Consider the following 26,403-nt stretch of genomic DNA (forward strand, 5'->3'; position numbering starts at 1 on the left):
TTCCGTTATCAATCGTGTTATCGTCCGTCCAGATCCATTTTAGACGAAACATCCTTATCGATCGAGCATTTATCGACGCTTTGAAAAAAAGAAAGAAACGCTAACCCGTTGGAAAAAAATTATCGTCCCGAGTCGATGCGATATGTCGTTTCACTCCTCGAGAGAAGAATTCCTCCTTTTTTGGATCACGTTAGTTTTATTAAGGGATTTCGGATGTTATTATTAAACAAGAGAGATTAGATCGTAAATATTTATGCTTTTTAAGTAAAATTCGAGTACAAAAAACTGCGGAGTGTATGTAAAAGTACGCAAAGTATAATTTCACAAAAATTCGTAGAGAGAATCATTTATTTATTTATTCATCCCACGAATTATTCCAAAATTTATTCCAAATCATCTTATTATACATTCGTAAGAAAAGAAGCAGAAAACTCATCGTTAAACAATATCTGAAAAGTGAGGACGCGTAAAACTAAAAATGGAAGGATGAAAAGCAGAAGGCTTGGAGAGCGGGAAAAGTTGGGTAAGGGGGTAATAGCTCGCTGGTGAGGTTGGAACACGCGTGTTTCCGTGTGCGTGTAACTCGGCGGGCTAATGATGATGACACTCTTATTTCTCGGGGAGGACGCGGGTCATTTTTCAAAGGGCAGCAGCAGGGAGAGAGAGAGAGAGAGAGCCTCTGCACGCCGAAGGAGAAGGCGAGAGGAGCGAGAATCGAGGAGGAAACAAGAAGACCACGAAGGAGAGGAAGAAGAAGAAGAAGAAGAAGAGGAGGAGGAGGTTCTCTCCTCAGAAGCTAATGTCCGGAACGACTCCTAAACCATTAGACCAGGAGAGAAAGAGGGTTGCCCCTTTTCCTCATTTCAGTTCGCCACTGCTGCGTGTATCTCTCTGCTGTTGCTCTGCTTGTTTCAAGATGGATGGAGAGATGATTCGAGAGAGAGGAAAGGGGGAGGGGGATAAAAGGGAATTCGACAATTATTCGATCGATGTTTGCAGCGACGTTGGTCAAATTCTCTCTGCCTTGAACCCGTTCGAAAAATATTCGAATATATATATATATATCCTTTGCCAATCGTAAATCGCGATTGAAAAGCGTAATACATGCCTCTGAATTCTTTGTTTTCTCGCATTCGACATTATTGTACGATATTGTATTGAATAATTTGCATATAAGATTGATATTCCAGCGTCGAGTTTAGGTACTTGATACTATAAATAGCGAAGAATATATATATATATATATTTTAAAAGAAATTACGCGCCGAGTTGACCTTGCTGGATATCCGCAAATTTTTTTGAGATTCAGCCTTGACGATACGGCGTGAGACGACGAGCAGTGGAGACGATATAATAGTAGCCGTGTCTCGGATACCGTGTCGATAAACCGAAGATATATCGTGGTGGATGATGCAAACGCGGGCTCCAAAGTGCAAAAGTGAACTCGCTGGGAATTTAATCTTGCACTTTGAAGCCGCGGGATTCGATGTATCGGGATCGAACAGGTACGACGAAGCGTAGAGTAGTCCTTCACGCCCGAGATGTATCGAGAATAATTTGAATAATTTTTCGAGAGAAAATATTGTTACGAAAAAAAAAAAAAGAAAAGAAAAAGACATTAAATAATGGATGTTAAAGTTTCTCCCCGATTAAAGACGAAAATGAAAAATATAACGATAAACAAGTTACGCGAGATTGGCGTTATTTTATTCGATTATCGAGAGCCAGAGAGAGAGAGAGAGAGATGGAAACCGGTCGAAATTCAGACGGTAGTACCGTGAAGGTGATTTATGAAAAAGCGTGTGACGACGAGCGTGGGCCCTCTTCCATCCGACCAAAATTGCGGCCTAATATCCTCGAGCTCGTCCGATTCGCCTCGATGCCTGCAATTATTGCGCGTACGTATAACACACACACGTGTATACCGGGTGTCGATCAAAATTCTTCCTCCTCGAGCAAGAGAATCAACTCCTCGTCGAAATATTCGCCTCTCCTCGTCACCCTTTTAACGCACTACGTATATTTCCTTCTTTTTTTTATATAAAATTGCAAAGAAACAGCGGGGAGGATAAATTCAAAGCCTTGCCGCGATGGAAAATGGAATCGACAATATGGAAGAAATGTTAGATAGAATTATTATTATTTCGAATCGAAGTCTCGGATCGTTTCCTCGGCTGTATAATTATCGACGTACGAGTTGCATCGAATTCGTACGTCGCGTTGAACAGATCGCGTCGATTAAACGATTACGACGCGTGACGGTTCGTTGCGGCGAAGAATTATCGATCGATAATTTAACACGCGAGCCGTGGTCGTAATTCACCGTGAAGGGCAAAAATCCGGTCGTTTCGGTGATTAAAAAAGAAAAAGGGGAAGAAAGCGGTTTAGCGGGCCGCGTTAAAGGCGCATCGCCTCGATACACCGTGTCCACTTTTTTACCGACACCCCGTATACTCTCGGTGTATTTGTTTTTTCCTCTCCCCTCCCCCTGCCCCCCTCCCCTCCCCGGGGCTGGGGGCCAACAATGGCACGAATTCGCGCGTGGCGGAAGCGCCGTTATAATTTTCGGGCGTGAAAAGATTTCGTGCTGGCCCCCGGATCCCCCGTTCGACCGGCTCATTATCCTCTCGCCAAAGCGAATGTTTGCTCGCCCGCTTTGTCCACGGCTTCCTGTTCCGCTCGTTTTCGACTTTTACGTAACGTACCACCCGACCCTCGCCTGCCTCGACCTCGTAAAACTAAACTACCGTCGTCTTAGCCTCGATAAATACGCGAAGGGGGGGCGGAAAGAAGGAAAGAATAAAAGAAACACGTTCAACTTCCGGGACGTAAAAACGACGAAGATAGGCTCGAAGGAGAGTTGAAGACTGTTACGAAGAAAGATGTTCGGGAAGGAATCGAGGATTAAATAGTTTTCCAATCTTCTTGCAACGAGACTCCTCTTCTCGAGAAACTCTTCCCCCTCCCATCGGGTCGAAACGGTTCGGCGAGGGAGGGTTGGTCGCGAAACTGTCGAGAAAGCAGAAACAAACACCTTCTCCTCGATTTCTTCGAAACGTCCCGATCGAAAAATCCCGCTCCCCAGAAGAATTCGGCGGGAGGAATGAGGGGGGAAAATCGGGGGCGCGGGGGACAGCCGGGGAATAGAGATAGAGGAGGAATCCCGTTCGGTTGGAACGGCGACCGTCAAATTCCAAGAGGTGCGCGTCGGTTGGAAAGAGAGAGGATCGGGCATTGTGTCGGCATTTCTACGACTAGTCGACCAGAGGTTTGACGAGAGATTGATGCCCGGACCCGGTCTCAAGGCGAATCCGCGCGCGTGCTAGCTCCGTCGAGAGGCAACGATCTCTCTCTCTCTCTCTCTCTCTCGAGGATAATACAGGTTTGCGTTTCGATGCGTCCCCCCTCCTCCTCCATCCGCCCTCGTCCCTCCCGCGAGGCGAATCGGAGGGGGAGGGCGAAGAAGAAGAAAGGGCAGGCCGCTTCTGCCCGCTTCTAACCGTGGCAAAAAGGGAAAAGGCGAGGCATCGCGGGGACAAAAGGCACCGCCGCGGAATTTTGAGCGTCGGCTCAGCTTCTTGGCCCCCCCTCCCCCTCCTCCCGCCTTTAACGGGCACTCTCTCGCGAGGGACCGGTGCACAGTAAAAACAGAAAATATTTTCCCGACGAGAGGGGGGGAGGGGAGGACCGCGGGTGGACCGGCAGCGCGTTTGACCGGCGCGCGATTTCCGCTCCGAAAGGGTTTCGTCGAGAAAGTGTTTTTTTCGAAAAAGTCAAGGGTTGACGATCCCCTTGCTTCTTGGAAATTTCGTGTTTCCGAGGTTAAGGGTTTTTCTTTTAGGGATTGTGCGTCGAAGATGAGGTGGACGATCTTCCCTTCTCGTTCCGCTGGATCTCGATTATACGCACGTTCGTTCACTCTTTTCAAGGCTTTCCCGAATAAATCAGAGAACGTGGATGAATAGATGGATGCACGGATGGACAGCGATACTTCGTTTCTCTGGAACGAAGAATCTTGGAGAGAAGATTATGCAGTATCTGCGAAAGTGTCCGTTGCGAGATAAAAAAAAAGAAATGAAAAACAAAAAAAAGATAGGAAAGAATGGGATGAAGCGAGGAAGCGAGGGAGTGGAGATGGTATCAGCTGTTCGTCGATCTTGGATCGCGAATTCGAGAGGAAAAGTCGCAGTCGTTTATGCCACGGGGGATGGCCATTAATCCACGGGTTCTCCCCTAAATCTTTGGCCGCATGCTCCCGGGGACAGTGAACGCGTTTCCATCCAGGGGAATTGCTCGAGAAGGATTCCGAAGCAGGGCGGGGGCGGATGCGGGGCAGGGGGACACTTCTTCCGGAAACTCGGCGCGACTTAAAGACGCGTGCATGGGATCTGAGCTAACCACGTTTTTTTACACGCGAAAAGATCGGATATTTTTCAATCGTCGAACGATCGTCGCCGATTTCAAATTTGAAAATGATTTCTATTTTCGTATCCTTTGGATATTTGGATCCGTACGTGTCGCGAGAATTTCCTCGGAGATAAAAAGAGATTTTGAATTCCAAAAATCAACGTTCATTATCGAAAGAAGAATGGGGATCTTTTCGAAAATTCGAGGGATAGGTTAAAGAAATATTCTTAGTGTCTCAAGTATCTCGGTTCGTAAAGCGTCTTAATTTTGTAGTAACCAACTTATACGTGTTTATTCACTCCCATTTATTATACCTGCTCTTTCATTATTCGCATCCGTTAAAAATTTTGATACACTCTCTCAAAAATAAAAATCCCTTCCACTCTACTTAATTAATATCCGCTTCGTCCATGTAACACATCCAACTTTTTGCAAATTTATATATATATATATATCTCCTCCAGATAAATGAGCGATTAAACGTCCGATTTTTTCCCCTTCCAATTCTCTTTTTTTTATAATCTTAATATAAGGTCGACGAGGTGTTGTGGTGAAATCGCATGCTCGATCGTGTGTACGTAAATAACACGGCGAACCGATATTATTGATGTGCACGCTCGTTTATTTTCACGTCGTCGTCCACTTTTACTCGTGTTCTATCCAATTCCTTCTACGCGCAATTCAATGTTCCGGATCGATGTTGTTTCGAATCGTACAACGTTCGAAAATCGACGATGATTCGATCGTTTTATCGATGTTTCTGTTTCCTAATTAATCGGTACTTATTAATAATAACAGTATCATCGTGGATTAAGATTGTTGGAAGACTGGAATCGGATAATAGTGGAACGTCAATATTGTCAAATAACAGTTTGATGATCGATGTTTCAAGGTGATTAGAATAGTCTTCCCTTGAGAGAGAGGATATCTTTAGTGCAACTTTTTTTTCTAAGAATTCTTCTGACAAGTTGTAAAGTTTTTGCGGATAGTTTTTACAGATGGTATGTAAATAAACTACACAAGAACGCTTAAAGTAATTTTTACATTTTTTTTTTCATCGAGCAAAAAAACACCACGTGAAATAACTATATTTACGATGTTTCTATTAATAATATATCCACGATGTCCATCCATTGATCAGTCCTTGACTCGTTAACTCGAAACGATCAAAATTCGTTTCCTTCTGATTCCCGTTCCTCCCTCTCCTCCTCTCCTGTATATTCCTTATAAATCCTCAAACGCGGGCACCGAATGATTCGGAGGAAATTATTGGCACGAACGAAACGAACAAAACTGTTGGACTTGGACGAACATACGCGATCTAAGGATGCAAACGAAGGTTACGCTCGATCAATCACGATTCGGCATTGAACCGAGGCGTTCGTAACCCCGGAGGCCAAGTTTCCCCTGCCCACCCCTCCTCCCCGTTTGCCGGCAGCCGGTTAATGACGACGTACACCGTGACCACTACATAGTAGCAAAATTGCACTTAATGCACCGTCGTGCCTGTCTTTAACGATCCATTACGTGAATTCCCTAGAAGTGAGAGAGAAGAGAGAGAGAGAGAGGAGGGGGGAATATATGCAGGTAATAAGCGAGCAAAGCGGCTGATTGATCTCGAAATACGAAGTCGAGGCGACGTATTCGGATTAAGGCGTTAATTACCCCCCTCTTTGAGGGGTGTTGGGAAGGAGGAAGGGGTCGAAGAGGAGCCGGGGCGCCGTGATTTACGTCGCGATAAGCGATCTCGGGATCGAGATCATTTCATCATTGCTTAATGACACGTTCCGAGGTGTGTATTATTGGACACATTTGCCGGGCGGATTTTTCTAAAATCGGATAATTGGAAGGGGATTTATTTTTAACCCGAGCTTTTTCATCGGATAGGTGAACGATTCATCGATGAATGGGTGTCCTCCCCTTCTTCCCTGTGCATTTTTTGAATTTTAAAAGAGGTATCATCAAGGGTAATTGCGTTGAAACGAGATTTGTATAGGAGGAGAGGGGTGAAATTTCACGCTCGATTTCTTTCTTTCTTTTCAACTTGAATATTACATTCCTCGTATCGGTGGAATTTCGTGTTTGGATTCGTGTACAATTGAACGAGCGTTCTATTGAGAATTTGCAAGCGCGTTTGAAAAAAAGAAGAAGAGGAGGGAAAAAAAGGAAAAGGAAAAAGAGTGTCGCTCATCTATCGTATGACGCTGCAGTCAATAGGTTAATGGCGATGCAAAGCAGGCAAGGGTCAAACGTTGCACGTCATTCAGGTACAGTGTGTTGTATCATCCCGAAGTAGCGTTTACGCGTTACGCGGGGAATTTCTTGGGGAAGGAGGTCGAAGAGGTCGGGATTGTTCGATGATGAGATTTATTCCCGTATGCACAGATGTAAGTCTATCCTAGCAGTTTATCTCTTCGACCGTAAAATTGTACGTGAAGTGTAACGTGACTATTTTTTTCCCTTTCTTTTTTTCTCCTACTCGATATCGCTGTGAATCGGAAATGTAGTGATAATTAATATAGATACATCGTTTCGAAATATTCCTTTTAAAATTGAACGTGCAGACTATCATCTTCTGCTCGTACCGTCGTGTCGTAATTGAACGTTGACAGTCAAGTGTTAAGGTTGGTAATAATAAGCGTTCGAACGGAGAAAGCAGGCCGGCTGATTAAATTCGGGGTCAGCGTATTGCCTTTGGAACAAAGGTTGCAAGATCTCTCGGGATTGTATACAAATCGGTGTGACATAATCCGGCATGTTTAAATAAAGATATTTTCTAGCGAGTGAAATTCAGAGAGGTATATTACATATTCATTTTCATTTTCATTTTCATTAACATATATTTAAATGTACAATTTGCCTATTCGTCAAATGGATTGGCAAACCATATATCTCTATATCTCGTAATCACACCTCTTTCGATACTTTTAGGAAAAGTTTAAGTTTAAAGAAAGTTTGTTATTAGATTTTCAATAACGTTTAAGAACGTTAATTAGAGGGATGATTTTAAACACGAAAAATGGACGTATCGCTGGGAAATTTCGATATGATCGAATGATAAATTTACCGATACAGTTTTGGAAATATAATCGACCAAAAAATTACCACCGCGCGATGCGGAAGAGTTCGGTTTACCCCCAAAGTGGTGCCCGCAGTTGGCCACCCTGCTTATCCTCGGTGGATAATGCAGAGAGGAACTCGGTCGGTTAACCAACCCCCTGGCGTAAGGGGTTGAAACAGCACGACGCACCCTTCGAGCAACCAATTTCTATTCTATCCCGCCAAGGGGTTTCTCGCTTCGTTCGTGATTCAGATGTCGCGAATTACCCCTCTCCATAGCTAAAACCTCGTTTATCCTGCAATAAATATAATCGAGATATTTATATTCCGAATAGAGAGGCATTCAATCTTGGCTCTATGAAAACTTTATTTCGAAATAAGGTGAATAGAAAAAAAAAAAACAAATAATATTCTTTAGAAACGACAAATTTCTTTCGAAAGAAATATTTCATCTTCGCTCGGAAATGAATGTTTAAAACGCGACCGATGAATAATAATGGTTTGCCAAAATTCTCTCTTCGAAACGTGCGTCGATTCCGCGAAAATCAAGAGGGGAGCGCACCGTGTTTTTCCAAGTTGACAATTTTTCCATTCGAGGAGCTCGCCGAAACAACTTTTTCCAATAGCCGCGCAAAAATTCTGTTATTGTTACCGTGCAATTTTTCCTCGTATCGCGATTTCTCCGCAACAAGTTACGACAGGGGAATGACGTTTATTCTCCGCTTAAAAATTGAATCGATTTTTTTTCTATGATATGGTATAATACCATTTGTAAATTCCGTTATTATATTTTATTCGACGAATGAATAGGAAAGGAAAGGAAAGAAAAGATATAATTGGTCCAATTCCATCACGATCGATTGAAAGTAATTAAGTTGATCGTATAAAAATTGAGTACTTAAGTAAGGAGCATAATTCGATATTACTTTATTTCGATGGAATCCCGTTTCGATCGAAATTTGGGGGAAGTGCCATCGAAAGGGATGAGCTTTTAATCAACGCAACACCGGCCGGAATGCAACGCGCTTTCGGCTTAACAGCAAGAGCATTCGCGTTGCTCTGTTTGTGCAACAGGTGACTGTCGCCTCCTCCCCTCCTCCTCCATGAATAAAACTATCAATAAAATTTTCGACTAACGAGTCATCGACGAGTTCTCCATCCCCCTCCCCTTCGATTTCTCGCTCCTCTTTTCAAAATTTTAATTTTTGACTTTTAATTTTTTCTCGAATGAATAATTTCCCTCTAATTGTCTGCTCGTCATTCGTCATTGCAAGAGAAATCAGATCGTGGTTGACTTAGCTCATGAATTATTTCGTGGATCGCCGATGAAAACGATACAGTGAGAGTTCGAACTTTATCCCGATGCTTTCTTTTCTCTTGGAGAATATCATTTTTAATTAATCGATCGATATTTAATTCTATGAATATACGATTTCTGTCGTTGGATTAATGGAATTCAAAAAAATTTTTGGACGATTCTTCCCTTCTTTACTCTATCGGATACGATTTCCGACCATTTCTGTCGAAGGAAAAAAAAAAGAAAAGAAACAGGAAATTGAGAAGTTGACTCGATTTCACTTCTGATCAATGTTTTCGTTTCGAAATTTCGCAACCAGTCCGCTGCTCTCGCCTTCCGTAACGAGAAAAAGGCGATGAAAAAAAGAGGAACGCGGGGGAAAAAATACAGCATCGACAGCCATGGGCAGGGGCGGATGTATTTTTTCTGAAAACACCGTCACCACCTTGTCTCGCCATCGTCGTTCCTGAAAAGAATGGAAAAACAATATTTTGACGTTTCGTGCCCCAAGTTTTCCATTCCCTTATCATATTCCACCCGTCTCTCGATGCACCTTTTTTTTGTCTCCGACTTTTTCGTCCCAACGAATTATACACATACATATATATATATATATATATATCGATTGTGCACGAGAAAAGAGGAAAAATAAACAACTACTCTCGATGCATTCGTCAACCATCTGTCAAATCATGCAAGTTTATGGAAGTTTAATATCTCTTTCAATCTTAATAAATACGAAGGAATAAAAAACTAAAATTTCTAATCAAATCTTCAATGCTTCCCCCTCGTTGATAAAATCGAAGAATCACGACACACGATTTCGTCAAATTTTCAACGCCTTGTTGCATCGATGATTGAAATCAAAACACATTTCCACCCGCCAAATTTTTCATTTTCACGATCCGGTGGGGCGAAAATTGTTCGTAAGGAACCTATCGTCCAAATTTCCAACGAATTCTCTTCCAAAGTAAAATTTTCCAATTGGACGATTTCGGAGGGAGAAAAATTCAAAGTTCCAATTAAAATTTCGAATCGTCGAAATTTTCAATCTCTCTCTATATAATAATAATAATAAAAGCGAAAGGAGATTATCGAAGATATGCAAGCTCAATCGGCGTACATCCCTGAGGATTTCGGTGCGCCATCCCCTTTAACAATGTTTTCGAGGCGGTCCGCTTTAAGGATGGGCCTTTATTTAGGCTGGCGGTCGCGGGGGTGGCGAGGCACACAGTTGCGTCCGTACACCTCCACCGATTCTCTCCCGGGCTGTTCCACCCCTTCAACCCCCTCCCCCTCCCGTACTACTGCTCTTTAGCCAGGGATCACCCACCTCACCCTCTCCTCGCCTTGTAGGGTGTCGGTGGACGAGGAGCGGGGCCAGGTTATCGATTAAAAAATGTCTGCCCTTCAAGACGGCCTAGGTCACGACCTGTCCGTCACACACACACACACGCACACACACGTACCGTCCAACCACCCGCGCACCACACGGGTTGACGTACGTTTGATTCTTCGGCTGGTTTTCTTTTTTCCTTTTCTTTTCTTTTTTTTTTTTTTCGCTGCGGTCGTCGTACGCTTTAGGGTCAGCTGTACCTCTCGTACGAATTATATTCAATCCGATTCCCGTCCCTTTTATTTCTACAGGCACGTTGTTAATTTAGTCAGACTTGGAACCCCGCAAATTTTCCATCTTTCGATCAATCGAATATCGAAGGACGATATTTTTCACGGATAGATAGAAATTTTGATTAATTTTGGTGAGATTAACGGTACGTTAATTACGAATCCAAGGATGTATCGCGCGATTTTATAAATTTTAAATTTGTAAATTTTATTTTCAAAGTTAACACAAGTTATCGGCTACGTGCTGCTTGAATTTTGAGATTTCGAATTTTTAATTCTCAGGCCGATATCTCGTTTTACGGTTGGACTTTAAAGTTTTTAAAATCCAATAATATCGACGAGTGGTCGTCAGGTAAAATTCCTCAAACGTCCCTGGAATCTTTTATAGACTCGTGTTAATTACCACACCAAGAAAGCTGTACTTGAATTCTGAGATTTCGAATTTTTAATTCTCGGGCCAATGTCTCGTTTTATGTTAAAATCTCGAGGAAAAATGTTTAAAACGCAGTAATATTGATGAGTGGTCGTCGGGTAAAATTCCTTAAACAATTCCTCCGTGGAATCTCTTACAGAAACTTTCCTTCGAGAAAATCAAAAAGAAAAAAAAGAAAAAACGTGAAAAATTTTGAAGCTAATCTAAGAATTTTAGAGAACAATTCCATCCGTCCCGCCTCGATGGAGTTGGAATTAAAGAGGTTTGCTGACCAATTACCCTCTCGATGATTATTTCACCTCTTGGAAAGGATCGGAAGCTGATCAACAATCTCCTCCCACGGATTGTTACCTCCTCTCGATTAAAGCAGCTCGAAAAGCCAAGTGCCTCTCGTTCATCCCCCTCAAAGTATAAAGGCAAACGTTTCGAGTCCCGTGAACAAGGGACTCCCCTTAAATCGAGTTCCACTCTTCTCAACCCTTGCGAGCCAAAAATTTCAAAGCTTCCATAAGAATCATCCCCATCGAACCGAAGCTTATATCGAAGCCGTCCCATCGACGAGTCTCGAGGTGATTCCGACGATCACCACATTGTGGGCGTCAATAATTTCCAATCACCTTCGATCCCTTTCGTAATTTCCAACGCGTAATTAAAGGATAATTCGTATCGAGTCAAAACTCGTCCCACGAAACGAATGTCGATAATAATCGTCGTGTTGAAAATTTTTTCAAATTTCGTAACTCGAGAAAGGAAAAGGTGGTCAGAATTGATTCAGAAGAGGGACGGAAGGAACGAAATGAATAACAATGTAATGACGTTTAATTTAATCGTTTAATTTAATTTTTCCAAATTTCGTAATTCAAAAAGAAGGAGAGAGAGAGGAAAAAGGAATTGATCCTGAGGGAGGATGGAAGGAATCCTGGCGAAGAAAGAAAGGAGCGGTGTGCGTAAGTGCGTGGGTGGTTTGCGACAGGTCAGGAGCGAGGGGGTGGACGGTGGTGGATCGAAAATAGGGGGAAGGTGGAGAGGAGAGGGGGGGATGGTTTCGGTGGTGGGGAGCGTGGCAGAGGGGCGGTAAGATCGGACGAGACAGACGAAGATGGAGGATAATCGATAGACACGGCTAGACGCCGCCCCAGACAACCTTTTACCTTAGCTTAAGGACACCCCAACTCTTCAACAATTTACCTTGCACGCCGGGGATGCATATTTACCCCGCGAAATCCGGGCCACCCTCCGTCTCCTCCTCCTCCTCCTCCTCTTCTTCTTCTTCTTCCTCTTTCTCTTCTCAGCTTTCGTTGATCCATCGATCGGATCTTCCTTATGGATCGTTTTCGTCGTGCGTGAAGAATTTTTTTTCATTCTGTGACAATTATGATATTTCTAATTTTGCTTTATCGATGATTGTTCGACGAATATCAATCAGGAATTCTCTTTTCAATTCTTTCCATAGAATCGGAAATATAGCGTTCTATCATTTTTGTATAATTTGAAAGCAACGGTATAACTTGAAAATTTCACGATTTTTTACGTTTGATAATTTTGCTTTATCGATGATTCCACGAGTATAAATCACGAATTCTCAATTCCTTCCATCGAATCGGAAATATAATTTCGTTCTTCCTTCTATCATTTCCATCGAAGAATAGAATTTGAAAGCGCAGGTTTATGATATCAGTTTCTTTCTTTCTTTTTTTTTTTTTATAAGCTTATAAACATCTTCCTTCCGTTCGAGAAGTAATCGCACATCGCCTGGATGGTGTTAATTTCGTTATCCTCGGTAATTGACTTGTCCCTCGCCCCTTCTCTTCTCCCCCTCTCCCGGCTCTGTCTTGAACAGACTCGTTCAACGAGATACGATATTAAGAGGATTAAGGCCCACTTCCTTCGAGCCTCGAGTTTAAATTTTCACAAGCTTTTCGAAAGAGCAAGAGGCGAAAAATTAAATCATCGAAGCGCAAACAAATAATCGAGATCTTGTTCGATTCTTGTTCATGAGAGAACTGACGAGAACTGACTCTGGGTTTCTGGATTTCGTTTTCGATTTTCGGATTTTCTCCTCGTCGTCGAGGAGGGGATCGAAATTATCGAAAAAAAAAGAAAAAAAAGAACGGTGGCGAACGATTAATATGAATCACATGGATCGAAGCGCACCCCATCCCGTGTTGCGATAACGCAACGGTTTATCGAGACATGGAGGGGGGGAGAGGGATCCCCGAGAGAAGCAATCCACTTTAGCGTATATCCTCGATTCAAAACACGGGATTCCATCGATCGCCCGTTTCTGAAACCCTTGTTTCCTACCCCCTCCCCTCCCCCTTAAACTTAATTTTGTAAATTGAAAGCGGTCCGCGCGCTAACTCGTACCCACCACGAATTTCCTCAAATTTAAAATTGGATTTTCCGTTCTAACGTTTGTCGTTTCCTAATTAAAATTTCTTTTTTTTCCTCTTCTTCTTCTTCTCTCAAATTTTTGAATCGAGCGAAGTTTGAACGGAGATCCATTCTTTTTCGTAATCACGTCTATTTTGATTATTGTTTTATTTTTATTTACTTTTTCCTTTTTTTTTTTTAGAAGATAGAAAATGGCGACGATAACTTAGATAAATCTAGTAGAAAATGGGGAGATAGAAGAGCGAGGAAATCGTCTCGTTAGTCTCATTGTTTGGCGAAACAATGAAGCTTTTTTCGGGGTCTCCTTTCGATGACGTAAAACTCTAATTTAATATAATCTGATAATATAATAGTGCTAATCCAAACGTTCGATCGAAGATAAATCCAGCGTGCAATTCGGTTCATGTTCGATCATATCTTGACCACATATCGGTGTTTTGTAACATTGCCTCGCTTTGTTTTTCTGCGGTTCGAGATGATGTTGCAAATTACTCGATCACTCGATTTTTCCTCCTCTTCTTTGATTCACTCGCCTTATTAATGACATTTTCCTTCTTTTCTTTTTCTTTTTTTTTTTTTTTTTCCTCTAAGAAAATATCGATCGCACTTAATTCGGGGAAAAAACTGGCGGTGGTTATAATTTTATTGATATTTATTTATTCAACTGTGAAATCGTTGGAAGTCGATTAATCCACGTTTTATTGAATTTAAATTGATAATAATTATACGAATTTCGTAATAGAGAAAAACCGTTGTACCGTGATAATATCCACCGCTTGGAAAATGAAATACGAAATTATTTGCAACTGCAGTCTCGCGGATATCTTTTTCCCCGTTTTTTCCCCTTCCCTCCCCCCCTCCTCTCTCGTTCTTTCTTCCTTCTTTCCTCTCCCTCTTTCTTTCATTTCATTATTTCCGATCCGACACGTATTTGCAATTCAAGATGGCCGGAATGCTCAGCCCCTATGCTCGCCAGCGGAGAGATTCGTGCGCCGCGATAAATAAAAAAAAAAAAAAAAAGAAAAAAAGAAGAGAGAAAAGAAACGGAGAGAAATAATAAAGGGGGCCCTCTTTCGACGACGACCAATCGTGGCCCCGGTTGATCGTATCGTACAAGCTTAATTTATTATTTTATGCGCCACGCACGTGTGTTACGTGCACGCTCGAAAACGTGTGTTTGCATCTCGAAGCCTCGTCCACAAAAGATAGGATACTACTCTGAATTTGCATTAAAAAATTCCCCTTCCTTCCTGTGAATATTTATCGATTCGAGGAAAATTTTATATTTTCTATACCTTCCAATTTCTTCTTTTTTTTTTTTCCCCCCCCTCCAATTACTATCAATGGATATTTTTATCTTTCGCGAAATATAAGAAAAGTTCGTTCACTTCGATCAAATTTTTAGAAAAATTTCTTTCCTTTTTTCCTTTCTTTCTTTTCTTATCGTCTCGTTGCTGGAATATATATATATATTTTTTTTCTGAAAATATAAGGGATATTAGGGATTTGGTATGAAATCTCGTATATAATCGAAGAAGCGATGATTCTTCTTGAAAATTGTGAACTCGGCGAAGATGGACGGAGGAGAGGGGGAGGGGGAAAAAAAAATAACGCAGGCGTTTTTCATTGCATTGGAGAAGTAGAACGGGTAACCAATAGGATCGAAGTGGGCCAGCCAAGAAAAATATTTCAGGGGAAAACGGGTTGCAAGAAAGGCTGGAAAAAGGCTCATTCGATCCTTCCACGTTTGTTCAATCGTCGCGGGAATTCTTATCGGCCCGTGCAGCAGCTTCCTTCAGAAATTCTTCTCAGTTCACTTACACGTAGATAATTATTTTTCGTTCCCCTTAAAAAAAAAAAACGATCTTTATACGTATTGCGAAATTACACCGTAAAATTAAAGAAACGTTTTTAAAGAAAGATAATCTTCTCTAACGATTTTTAAATCAAAAATATACAAAAGGAAATTTCAAAAACTCCATCGTGCAAACGAGCACTGGAATTATCTTCTCAACGATTATTTTCATTAACGCGAGAACAGAACGCGTCATGGACGAATGATTCATAAAGTTCTGATAAAATTTCTTCAAAATATAAACTGGCGAATGGAACCCGTTCCAACGAAACGAAAAGAAGAAGAAAAAAGGGGGAAAATTAAGAAGAAAAAAGACAAACCTTCCACCGTGTCTTGTACGTATACGGAGGGTGAAAGGTAGACACACTTGCGCAACGCGTGTATACCCTTGCAGGGGGTGGAAAAACCTACCCCAAGGAGGTTGGAGGATGCGCTCGCGATGGGTGGATAAAAGGGAGAAATAAGAAAAGCCGGAGCCACGGAGGAGACGACGTCGTCGTCGACGACTACGACGACGACGACGACGACGACGGGGTATCTGGGTCGAGACTCGTCGACGCCGACGTCCCGGCGCCAGGCGTCCTTTTCTCCGCCTTTTTTTTCGGCAACCGAGAAAAAACGTCGAAAAGAGGGAAAAGTACTGCCGCGGGATCCGTTGTTTCGCGGGTTCTCCGCCACCCTCCCCCATCCCCCTCACGAGAGGGAGGAACGGAGGGATGATAAGTCAAATTGTTGTTCGGCGAATGGACACGGTGGATCGAGGAAATTTCTTCTTGGATCGATCCCTTTCTATTGTTTGCTCGTCTGCTGGAGGAATATTTCTTAGGATTGGCTTGGAAAGTTCTCGATGAACACGATCGATTAATTGTTTCGCGTATAATAAAATGCGTACGCGATATGTATAAACAGACACAAAATGTTCAAAGTAAGATGTATTGTATGAATAAAGTTGTACGTATATCTCGTGAAAATTGAAATGAGGATAGAGTAAAAAAGAATCTTGTAGAGAATCTTATTTCGCAATGAAATTATGACTATTTCCCTTAAACGCGTGAAGCATATACGCGAAATAAGCGAAACAGAGAAATAAAACTAATAAAAATGGCACGTTAACAATCCCAATATCCAACCTGTGTACACATATTGTTTCAATTGTTTCCACTCGCGATGCTCCAAATAATTAAAAAAAAAAAAAAATAAATAAACGTAAACAAGAGCGAACAATTTAAACAAGCTAATCCAACAAACAAACGAGCAACAATCGCTTTCTTCCAAAAAAAAAGAAAAAAGTAAAGGAGAGAAAAAAAATCATAAATCGGATTCATAGCCCTTCTCCGCTAATTAAAACGAGTTCAAAAAAAAGGAAAAAAAAAAAAAAAAGAAAGCATCAAATCGCGAAACGAAACAAGAAAATAACTTCTCCGGGACGAGAAGTTTAAAAAGAATCTTCGTAGCCCGAGGACTCCGCTTCCCGAGTGCTTGAAAAGTCTCGCCTCTCTAAACAGTCGAGCATCTTACAGATTTAATTTTTTAAAGTCGAGGGGGGGAAGGGGGTGGGTAGTAGTCAGCGCGGCGTAAAAAGGGGTTTGCACGAAAGTTAGAAGTTAGTTACACGGCCACCCCTCATCTGCATATCCGCGCCCTACCGCCTCCGTGAACTGGACCACCCCCTGCCACCCCGTCGTCTCCCAGGCTGCTTTCCAACCCCTCCGAGAGAGCGGTGGCTGTAACCAACGTGCCGCCGCCGCCGCCACAACCTGTTCAACAAGTGGTTCTTCAGTTTAGCGGCCGACTTAGCGCTTCTTTAATTTTCACCTCGCACCCCGGCGACCACCCCCTCGCGTTAACCTTGGATTTTGCGTCTTATCGGCCGACCAGCCTCGCTCCACCATCTGCGTGGCTCCTTGCCAGCGATCCTCGCGAAGATTATCGCCCTATCTTTGTGCCTTCTCTCCCCCGACCGACCAGTTCGCTTTTCCGCGAACAAAGGAATCATTTGTTGTTTCTCTTCGTGATAACGACGACGATTCATCGGTGTATATTTTCTCGTTTCGAGGAATTATATATTCCTCGTCGAGTTTCTTCGTTCTCGGTTTGCTTTCTTTTGCTTTTTTTCCCTTTCTTTTGAGAAATAATTCGTAAATATTTGCGCGATTCGAACGTGATTGAAACTTTCCGCTATTCGAATGTCGTTTTTCCACGTGGGAACCGCGTAGAACCGAGCATCGAACGGCTGACTTTTCACGTGGCAACGGTAAACCTATCCAACCTTGGAGGAAGCAAGTTCTCGTGTTCTTCTCGATACGGGTAATCGTAAACCGTTCCAAGGAAGCGCTCCACTTCCGCTCCACCCCGAAAAACCAAAACACAAATAATCATCTCGCGAACGAAAGGGTGCACGAAACGATCGAGAGAGAGAGAAGGGGGGAGAGAAAGAAAATAATAGAATCTCTGTAAGGGGAGGGATGAAAGGTCGTGCTGCTCCCATCGTGCTACTTAAAAGAGAGAAAGGAGGGAATCGAGGAGTGTGAAGGTATTCTGCATGTGAATGGCACAATGGTAATTTGGGGATTCACCGTTAGAGGATATTAGAGGCTCCTCGATCCCTGATTCCCGTTGAACTTTTATGCAACCACGTGAAACACCATCTCTGGAACGCGAAAGGAGTCACGTTCTTCCTGGCCACTCCTATTTCCTCCACAATGTTTTCCAACGTGTGACTGCCTCGCTCGAGACGCGAGGCAGCCTCAAAAGCTGATACCACTCGAGAAGGAACTACCTGCATTACCTGCCCCTGTCTACCCATCCGTTATTCGCGCACGTTTCGAAGAATGGAGCGTAGCGCATGCATTGTAACCGGCCAACGTTGATCCCGATGCTTCATGCCGATTAATAACGTTATAACAAGTGGATGGCGATGGATAAATCTTCGTGGTTCGAAGATTTGATGGAACAGAGAAGATAAAAGAGATGCCAAAGACGAAGATTGGCGAACATTTGGAAGGAGTTTTGATTTTTCTTTAACATGGATGGATGGAGAAGAGCTGTTATGATTATTCTTATTTTTGGGTATGGAAAAAAAAATGTGAAACACGAAAATTGGATCGTTTCGAAAGAATTTATTAAGCCGGTGTGTGGGAACGTCGCAAATTTGATTTTGGAATCGTCTGCCCGAGTCTCGGACGATCCAGAATACCAAGGAGAATTTTCAATTCCGTGGAAAAGAAGGGGGGAACGGAAACGCATCCGTTTCCGGGCTTGGTCTGGCAACGATGCCATTTATCACTTAAATCGTGGCCGAAGAGAAACGACGATTTCCGTCCCGCTAGGCGTATTACTTTTACATTGGAGACGAGAGCGGCGGGGCCCGGGCCTCCATTATCGGAGGCCATCGCTTAAACTGCGTCTCGTTACCGCCTCCGATAAACCATCCCCGCAGCCAAACAAACAAACAGTCGTCTTCGGAGAAGAAAGAGCCTCCGCTTCGATCACGCCGCGTCGTCGCGAAAACTGGAACGAACTCGTTCCTTCTCTCGCGCTCTCTCCAAGGTAAATAAACTCTTCCCGCACGTTTTAAAATCGTCCCACAATATATATATATATATATTATGGTAGGAAGTTGGAAAAGGGATGTATATATACATATACACACACCATTAAACGTCTTTCTCTTCGACTAATAAAAAAAAGTCGGAGACAAGACGATCGATGAGGTGATCCTCGCGATCTCCGGCGCGACAAGCCAGAGATTCGCCGTCCGTTTCCATTGGGATTGAACGATCGAGGCTGGTAGCCGGATAATGGAACGATTCGAAGGGATATTTCGAAACGGTTGCGAGATGAAAAGAGGAATGAAAATCCTCTTTTTCGAATTTCCGCCGGGAAGCGAGTCGTGAAGCGTAATTGAAAGGAGACGGGGATTAAAGGAGCGACGGATCAAAGGGATGAGAGGGCGCGCGCGCGCGCGGCGGCAATCGAATTCCATCGTGACACAGATACTTTATTAGAGCGAAACAAAAGAATCGGATGAGCGGGCGCGCGCCGGTATCCCGAGGGTTAATTTATGTACGGAATGTGTAGCGGTCTTTCGAACTGGTGGCCATGTTGGTTTCGACGTGCCCGTCAAGGTATGTGTCCCCCTCTTCCCCTCCTTTCTCCGTCTTCCACCCCCAGCCCCACTTTTCTTGCCTTCGCCGCCGCCGCCGCCGCCAACGATGGAACACACGTGAGAGATGCCTCTCGCACACGAAGAACGATGTGTGTTCCCTATCAGCCGGTTCGGTCCAGGGCGCATGCTGCACTGCGCACAACCCCTACTCCGTCCCCATCCCACCTACTCTGCCAGCTACCACCACCACCCCTCGCGCCGCTCCTCTGCACCCCGCTGCAACCCCTTCGGCCGTTCGTGCAGCCCGCCATGCAACCCCCCAGGAGGCGACTCTTATTATTTCCATTTTTCCAATTCGGTCTGGGGGGCGGGAAACGTGCAACACCCTCCCCTCTGCTCCCTCTCTACACACCCCTCCCTCCTCAGTCCTCAGTCCTCTACCACCCACGAGGCCTCTCCCTTCTTCCCTCTTCTCCCTCCAGGTAGCCAACCGAAGGAAAAATATCTATATTTATCTGTTTCTTCGCGGGATACGGCACCACTACCACTACCGCTACCACTACCGCTACCACTACCCCCTACCCCGTCTTCTTCTTCTTCGCAACCCCTCGGTCCGAATCCTCTGTTCCCTCGCTCGTGTTCTTTTTCTTTCTTTCTTTCTTTCTTGCTTGCTTTCTTTCTTTCTTTCTTTCTTTCTTTCTTTCTTTCTTTCTTTGCGCTCCACCACCACCTCGCGAGTTTCTCGGTCTCTCCCACCCCTTTCTCGGTCTCTCGTTACCTTTCCGTCTATCCATCGATTCGCCGTCTCGCTCCCGCGTTTTCTTTCTTCCTTTCTGCCTTCTCCTTACCTCCACCCAACCACCCCCTTCTTCCTTCGGCGTTGTGGCGGGAGAGACAGATACACGGCGGGTGCGAGCGAGTCGGGGTTAGGGCGGGAAGAAGAGGGAGAGAGAGAGGGAGAGAGAGGAGGGAAAAAGGAAACGAAAGAAGACGGAGGGCAGCACGACGACGACGACGACGACGACGACGTCGACGACGACGACGCCGGCGGCCGCGGCGAAGCGTGCGCGCCTTTCCTTGGCCGGCGGCGCGACAAGGAAGCGCGAAGGAGTCGGAGAAGGACGGGGCGAGCGGTAGAAAGCGGAGCAACGGAGAAAAAGCGGAGGAGAGAGAAGGAACGGCGAGCTTCCGCTTCCTTATGCTCCGCCGCGGACTGCATCAACCAGTCGCACGGTCGCGCTCACATAAGAAACTGGGATTCGAGAGGCAACCCCCTTCTCGCGAACCGCGACGCGGTTTCCGTGAGCGGAAGAGAAGAATTCGGTAGCCGGGGATCGTCGTCGTCGTCCGTGCTCTCGCGTGCTCGCGCCGATTCCTCCAATTATTACTATTATTATTATTATTGTTGTTATCATCGTCATCGTTGTTATTCTCCGCCCTTCCCCCCCTTCACTCGTTTCCCTCTCTCACCCCTTCCGATCCTTGGACGGATTGGACGGATTGGCCAAGGTGAGAGGGTCGTCGTCGTCGTCGTGGTCGTGGTCGTCGTGGTCGTCGTGGTTGTTGTTGTTTATAATTGACTCGGCCACGCTCGAATCGCGACTAAGCGGCCGCGTGCCCCCACCATCGCCCGTCCGCCGGGGCCGAATACGTCCGATCGCGTACGGAGATTGGCGAGAGGGCATCCGGCCCGTCGGATCGGGTCCCGTCGCCGCGACTCGCCCCGTCTCGCCGCTTTTTCGGCCCGCGCTCGGCGAATCGCGTGTCACCAATCGCCCCACCGCTACTCTCTCCGGACGATGAAGAAGGGAGGCCATCGGGCCTCCTGGACGACGGCTCGCATCATCCACGTAGGGAAGGAAGAACGAAGAAGCGTGGAACGAAGAAGCGTGGAAGAGGAAGAGGCGATGATGCCCGGGGAGGAAGGAGCCGGGATCCCGATGGACGGTTGAAGGATGTTCCTCGATGCGACGGGAAGAGGAGGATGTTCCTCTTCTATCCGTTTCCTCTTCCTCTTCTCTCTCTCTCCGCTTCTTCTCCTACACGCCGCGCTACCTCCTCTTCACGCCCGGGGACGGACGTGCCCGTCCGAGGGGGAGGAGGGACGACCCCGATGGGAAGTGTACATACAGCCTAGAGGGAAGTGAGATCGCGTTAATGACCGGTGGTTGGCCGCTCGATGACGCCGCTCCACGCCGATGAGGAGGGACGAAACGAAGGAGACGAAAGAGGGAAAGATAGAGGGAAAGAGAGATCGTGCGAGAACACGAAAGAGGGGAAGGAGGGAAGAAACGATCAACCAAAGTTCCTATTTTTCACGTGTTTTATGCGGATATCGCTTACGATTAACAAAGTAGGACGTAAGAAGAGAAGAGGGAGTTGGTCGGGGGTTTGGTCGGGGCCGGCTGCCTGCGTCCACCGTCCCATCGGCCGCCAAGTGGGTGGAGGGGCGCGGGGTGAACGCGCGGTACACGCGCGTACACGCACGCCGGATACCTCGTGCCCGCGCCACCGGGGACACCCTCCCGCGCTAATTAGCCAGCCAATTAGAAAGGCCGCGGCCATGCGTAATGAGCTGCGCGCGCAAAAGTTCCTAAAACGCCACGATACGATGTTTTTTCTCAAATGCGGATGCCTCGTCTCGCCGCCCCGTTTAACTTGTATTAGGCGACCACTCGTAATATCGTATAAGGCGTAAACGCTAAGAAACGTAGGGGATATATATATAAATAATAATTACGATAATAATAATAATAATAACAACAACAACAACAACAATAACGATAATAATAAAGAGTAATAATAGTAATAACAATAATAATAATAATACTAATAATAATAATAAAGGAATAAAATAATAAGAGATATAAATAGGACGAAGAGTTGCTGGATCGAGGTTCCTCTACTTCGGAAGGAAGATTCCGAGGCGATGCTGTACGCCACGAGGCCGTGTGATTCTTCATCGGAACGTGAAATACTTTATCCCCGAGGAATGAGAATGAGAAATCGTCGAGAAATCGAGGAAATATATGGTGTATAGTACAGTCCTCGCAGCTGTGTCCAGATTCGCCAGGCAATAAAACAATTACGTACGAATTTAAGGAGAAGAAAAAAAAAACAAAAAGAGAAAAAAAAGAAAAACAAAAAAAAGAAAAAAAAAAGATCTGGATGGCTGTGCGTTCTCTGGCCCAAACGGACAGAAGTGTGTAAAATTGTAAAATTCGCGAGATTTTTCGATCGTTTCGAGCGATCCACGCTTTCACGTTAATCACTCATCGAATCTCACTTACTTCCGCTTTACTTTGTCCTCCCTCCTCCTTTCATTTCCTTTCCCTCTCCCCCTCCCCTTCCTCGATCCTAGGCCGCGCCACGTGGCTCCTTTTCGATATCGAGGACGCGATCTGGTGCTTTCGGATCGACGGTGTTTTTTAATCTGAATCGAGAGCGAGACGATTCTCTCGCGATTAATAAATCTATACATATATATATATATACATACTTAGAAAATTAAGAAGAGCAAATCTAAATATATATATATATATATATATATACACATCTATATTATATACACACACTTGGAAAGCGTATTTAATTATATATTCCTATACACATGCAAGGGACACATGTACAGGTATTTTAATAACCTCGCGTATAATAACTACTACTATAGCTACGTTATAACGGCGGCGTGTACCGAAGAGGAGAGAATAGGAGCGGATAGGGGATATTATTCTCTCCCTTGTATTTTTTATTGAATACCAGAAATCGGATACTTGAGAAGAAGGTAGAGGGAGGAGGGTGAGAGGAGGGGAAGAAGAACGGCCCAATTTTGCATTTAATTGGAATATCGGAATTATTTATTTTACACCACCACGTCGGCAAGGAAAGAACTTGGGGAGCGCAGTGGAGTGGCGAGGGCGAGAGAGAGAGAGATAGAGAGGAGTGGAAATTTTTTTCGATCAAACTGCACGTAAAAGGGGAAGGAAAAGGAAGAAAAGATAGAAGAGGAGGACGCGTGTTTCGCGCGAGGTGAAGGGAAGAGGAGAGAGAGAGAGAGAGATTCTTCCTTTTTCATGAAACACCAGATTGAAAGAAACGCGGAGGAGAAGGGCGTGGACGAAGGGCACGTGCGAAATATGTCGACGATGAGCGTCGTTTCGAACTCGTCCGTCGAGGTCGACTCGGATTCCTCGAACGACGCGTCGAGCAAGGAAGATGGGCCCGGCGAGCAGAAGTTCATCCTGCGTAACGAGCTGTACAACAGCCTTCTCGCGAGCGCCCTCGGGAAGACGGTGCTCAACAGGCACCTCAACTTCAAGGAGCAGGGGATTAATTTTAATCTGGCCAATCTGAAGGATAATCTGAACGCGCTCGGCGCCCTTAAGGAGCTCAAGGATCTCAAGGGTTTGACCGTGAGCAGCGTCCCGGCTTTCCCGAGGAATCTAGCTCTTCACAGGGAGGACCATGACGAGGTCAGAGTCTCTACTCTTCGTCCTTCTGTTTTCTCTTATCGCCCCTCTTTTCTTTTTTCTTCCATCCACGAATAATTTACTCGTATTCGCTCGACAAATGTTATTGTCCTGTCTTGTTTCTCTTTCTTCCTTTCCTTTCTTTCTTTCTTCCTTTACTCTTTGAAGGATCGAAGGATCGTCGTTGGCCAGTGTCGTTTGGCAAGTGTCGCCAGCGTTGAAAACGATGTTGTTAGCATATGTTCTTCTTTAGTGAGATTTCCTTTCGCGAGTAACGCGTGGAAGAAGGAAGGGAGATTTCCAGATTGGCGGGAGATGGAATGAGATGGATGGTTAGGGAAAGGAATATATATATGGAAGGGGGAGAATTTTTCGAAATCGAAATCGTTTTATAACCCGCGGTTAACATCGGGTTAAACGAGTTTCCTTGATGAATCATAATCATCGCGAAAGGCGTTGGTGACACCCTCTCAGCAACGCACGAGATAGCGATTTTTTAGGTAAAAAAGTAGAAAAGTTTCGCGGTAAACAGTTGCCTTCTAAACCCGTTCCAAACTTGCAGCATCAAGATCAATAATCCCCGAAAGATTCCGCGTCCCTCACTGACCTACCCTTTTTCTCGCGATTTCGAGCAAAAGCCAAAGTGCAAGAAGAAGAAAAAGAAGAAGAAGAAGAAAACAAATTCACAAATTCTCCCAAGACAAGAACGGTCGAAAGTACTCTCGAGCAAACAAATCAATTCTTGCCGAGAGGAAAGAGTTAAAAATTTTGCGACGAACTTTATCTTTAAAGAGAAGATGGAGGGGAGAAAAGAAGAAGAAGAAGAAGAAGAAGAAGAAGACAAAAAAAGAGGAAAAAGATAGAAAAATATCGCCACTACTCCCGACGTGTATATCACCCGTATATAACATAAGCGTTCCACTTTTCACGGAAACGGGCGGATTTCCACGGCGATAGTTCGAAAAGAATCACGCGACACTTGACACATAAGTCTTGGGGGTGGAAAAGTTAGCTACTTATGTATAGGATAATACCTAATGTAATATCAGGGCGGGGAAAACAAAGGGATATTTTCGATAGTTGCAAGGAAGAGAATCCTTTGTTTGCTTGACAATTACCTTTTTCTCCCTCCATCGATTCTTCGACTTTTCCAAACTGCTTGCTCGCTTTTCGCCTGCCCCACTCCGCTCTCCCTTCATTTCTCTTCCTCGTTTCATCCTCCTCTTGAATCGTTCGTCCCCTTCAACCCGTTGCTCCTTGTTCCTCGTCGAGAGATCAAATCCTCGTGAGAAGAATTAACTTCTCCTCCGAATTAATAACGTATAACGAACTTTCCGTTGAAAACCATCGGACACGTCCGCTTTTTTCAAGATCGGATCCTAGAAAATTCCTGCCCGAATTATAATACCAGGTATCTTTCTACGCGTGTAAACAACTGTTTGCAGACACTGTTTTAAAACGGTTGGCGCGCGGTGAGACAAAAGGGAGGGTGAAATTTTTCCTCGGCTTAATTCATTAACTTCCGCAAGCGTGGCATACTCCGCTCCTCGTCGACTTCCTGTTGCTTCCTTTTGCTCCTGGCCGAGTTATCGCCGCGAGGCAACTTTTCTTGGCACGTTCGCGGTTTTGGCTCGGCTCGCTTGATTCCACGACGACCACTCTTGACCCAAATCCATGACGCACTTTTCCCCTGGTTTGTTTCTCTCTCTCTCTATCTCTTTCTCTTTTCATTTCTTCCTCTTTCTGTTTCGGCGAACGACGCCGAAACGTCTCGGCGTGAAAAATACACAGTCCAATTACGCTTGCGTTACGAACTTTGGCTTCCCTCTTCTCCCGTTTTTTCCCTTTCGCTTCTTTTTTGTGGCTGGTAATAATTATCACATTTCTCTCTCTTTCTTTCTGCGCGTGAAAATTTTGAAAATTCTTTCTTCCAAGTAAGAGCGAGAAAATTTCATAATTCTTTTTTTTCCTTTTTTTGGAGATTTGAAGGGATAAAAATTCGAAATCCGACGAATTGATGTCGGAGGAAATTTTTCTCTTTCGCTCGATAAAAGTATTTTCAATCGTTTTCTTATCATGTTGAAACGAGTTATATAACGAATCCTTCTTTATATGAATTCGAGCTTTCAATTAAGCAACCACTTGGATCGATTCGATCGAAAATTTAAACGATGATTAGAGATTTCTCGAACTGTTTCCACTTCTTTATTTTTTTCTTTTCTCCATTCGCGATGAGGGTAGAAATATTTCTTAGAGAAACGAACTTCTTCCGAAATATTATTCGTTAACCACGTTATTATCCACGGAAATGAAGGAAACGAGTCCTCAACCGATTCCTCGATCCCTTTCGAGGAGGAACACGCGCGTACGCTTTTGTCGTACGTGGAGACTAAGGAGAGGAGAAAAATGCGGCGGTGCAGAACGTCGGTTGGAGAACGGTGTAATTAAGCGCGGGGCAATAATGAAACGCATCATCCCCCTTGGTCGAAGAAATAACAGCCCTTCGGGGACCCCGTGGGGATGGCCCTTTGAGGAGCCAGAAATCCGACTTCAAACCAGCTTTCTCACGCGTTAGACGATCAATTAACAAATCTAAATCTGCCTGCTGGTTAATTACCCGTAATTACTCGGATTTGATGGACGTGGTAAAAAAAGAGAAGACGGGGGATGAAATAGAGAAAGAATTATTCTCGTATAGAGGAGAAATTGATTTTAATAATGCTTTCTCGCGTTTAATTTTAATCGATCATCATA

General features: G+C 44.4%; 1 protein-coding gene across 3 annotated transcripts in view; it reads left to right on the forward strand.

The window, feature by feature from the left end:
* The window catches only part of LOC114577337 (zinc finger protein rotund-like), a 200,677-nt gene that overhangs the window by 31,532 nt on the left and 142,742 nt on the right, over positions 1-26,403 (forward strand). For 2 of the 3 annotated variants that reach the window (XM_062084560.1, XM_062084561.1), the window contains exon 1: positions 23,233-23,652. The exons of the other annotated variant lie outside the window; for it this stretch is intronic. In XM_062084560.1, coding sequence (XP_061940544.1) covers positions 23,254-23,652 — 399 coding nt within the window. In that variant the 5' untranslated portion in view covers positions 23,233-23,253. Of the gene's footprint in view, positions 1-23,232; positions 23,653-26,403 lie in introns of those variants that run through there. 3 annotated transcript variants of the gene reach the window in all.

This window comes from Apis cerana, linkage group LG14 (assembly GCF_029169275.1).
Source record: "Apis cerana isolate GH-2021 linkage group LG14, AcerK_1.0, whole genome shotgun sequence".
In the NCBI taxonomy this organism is placed as follows: Eukaryota; Metazoa; Arthropoda; class Insecta; order Hymenoptera; family Apidae; genus Apis; species Apis cerana.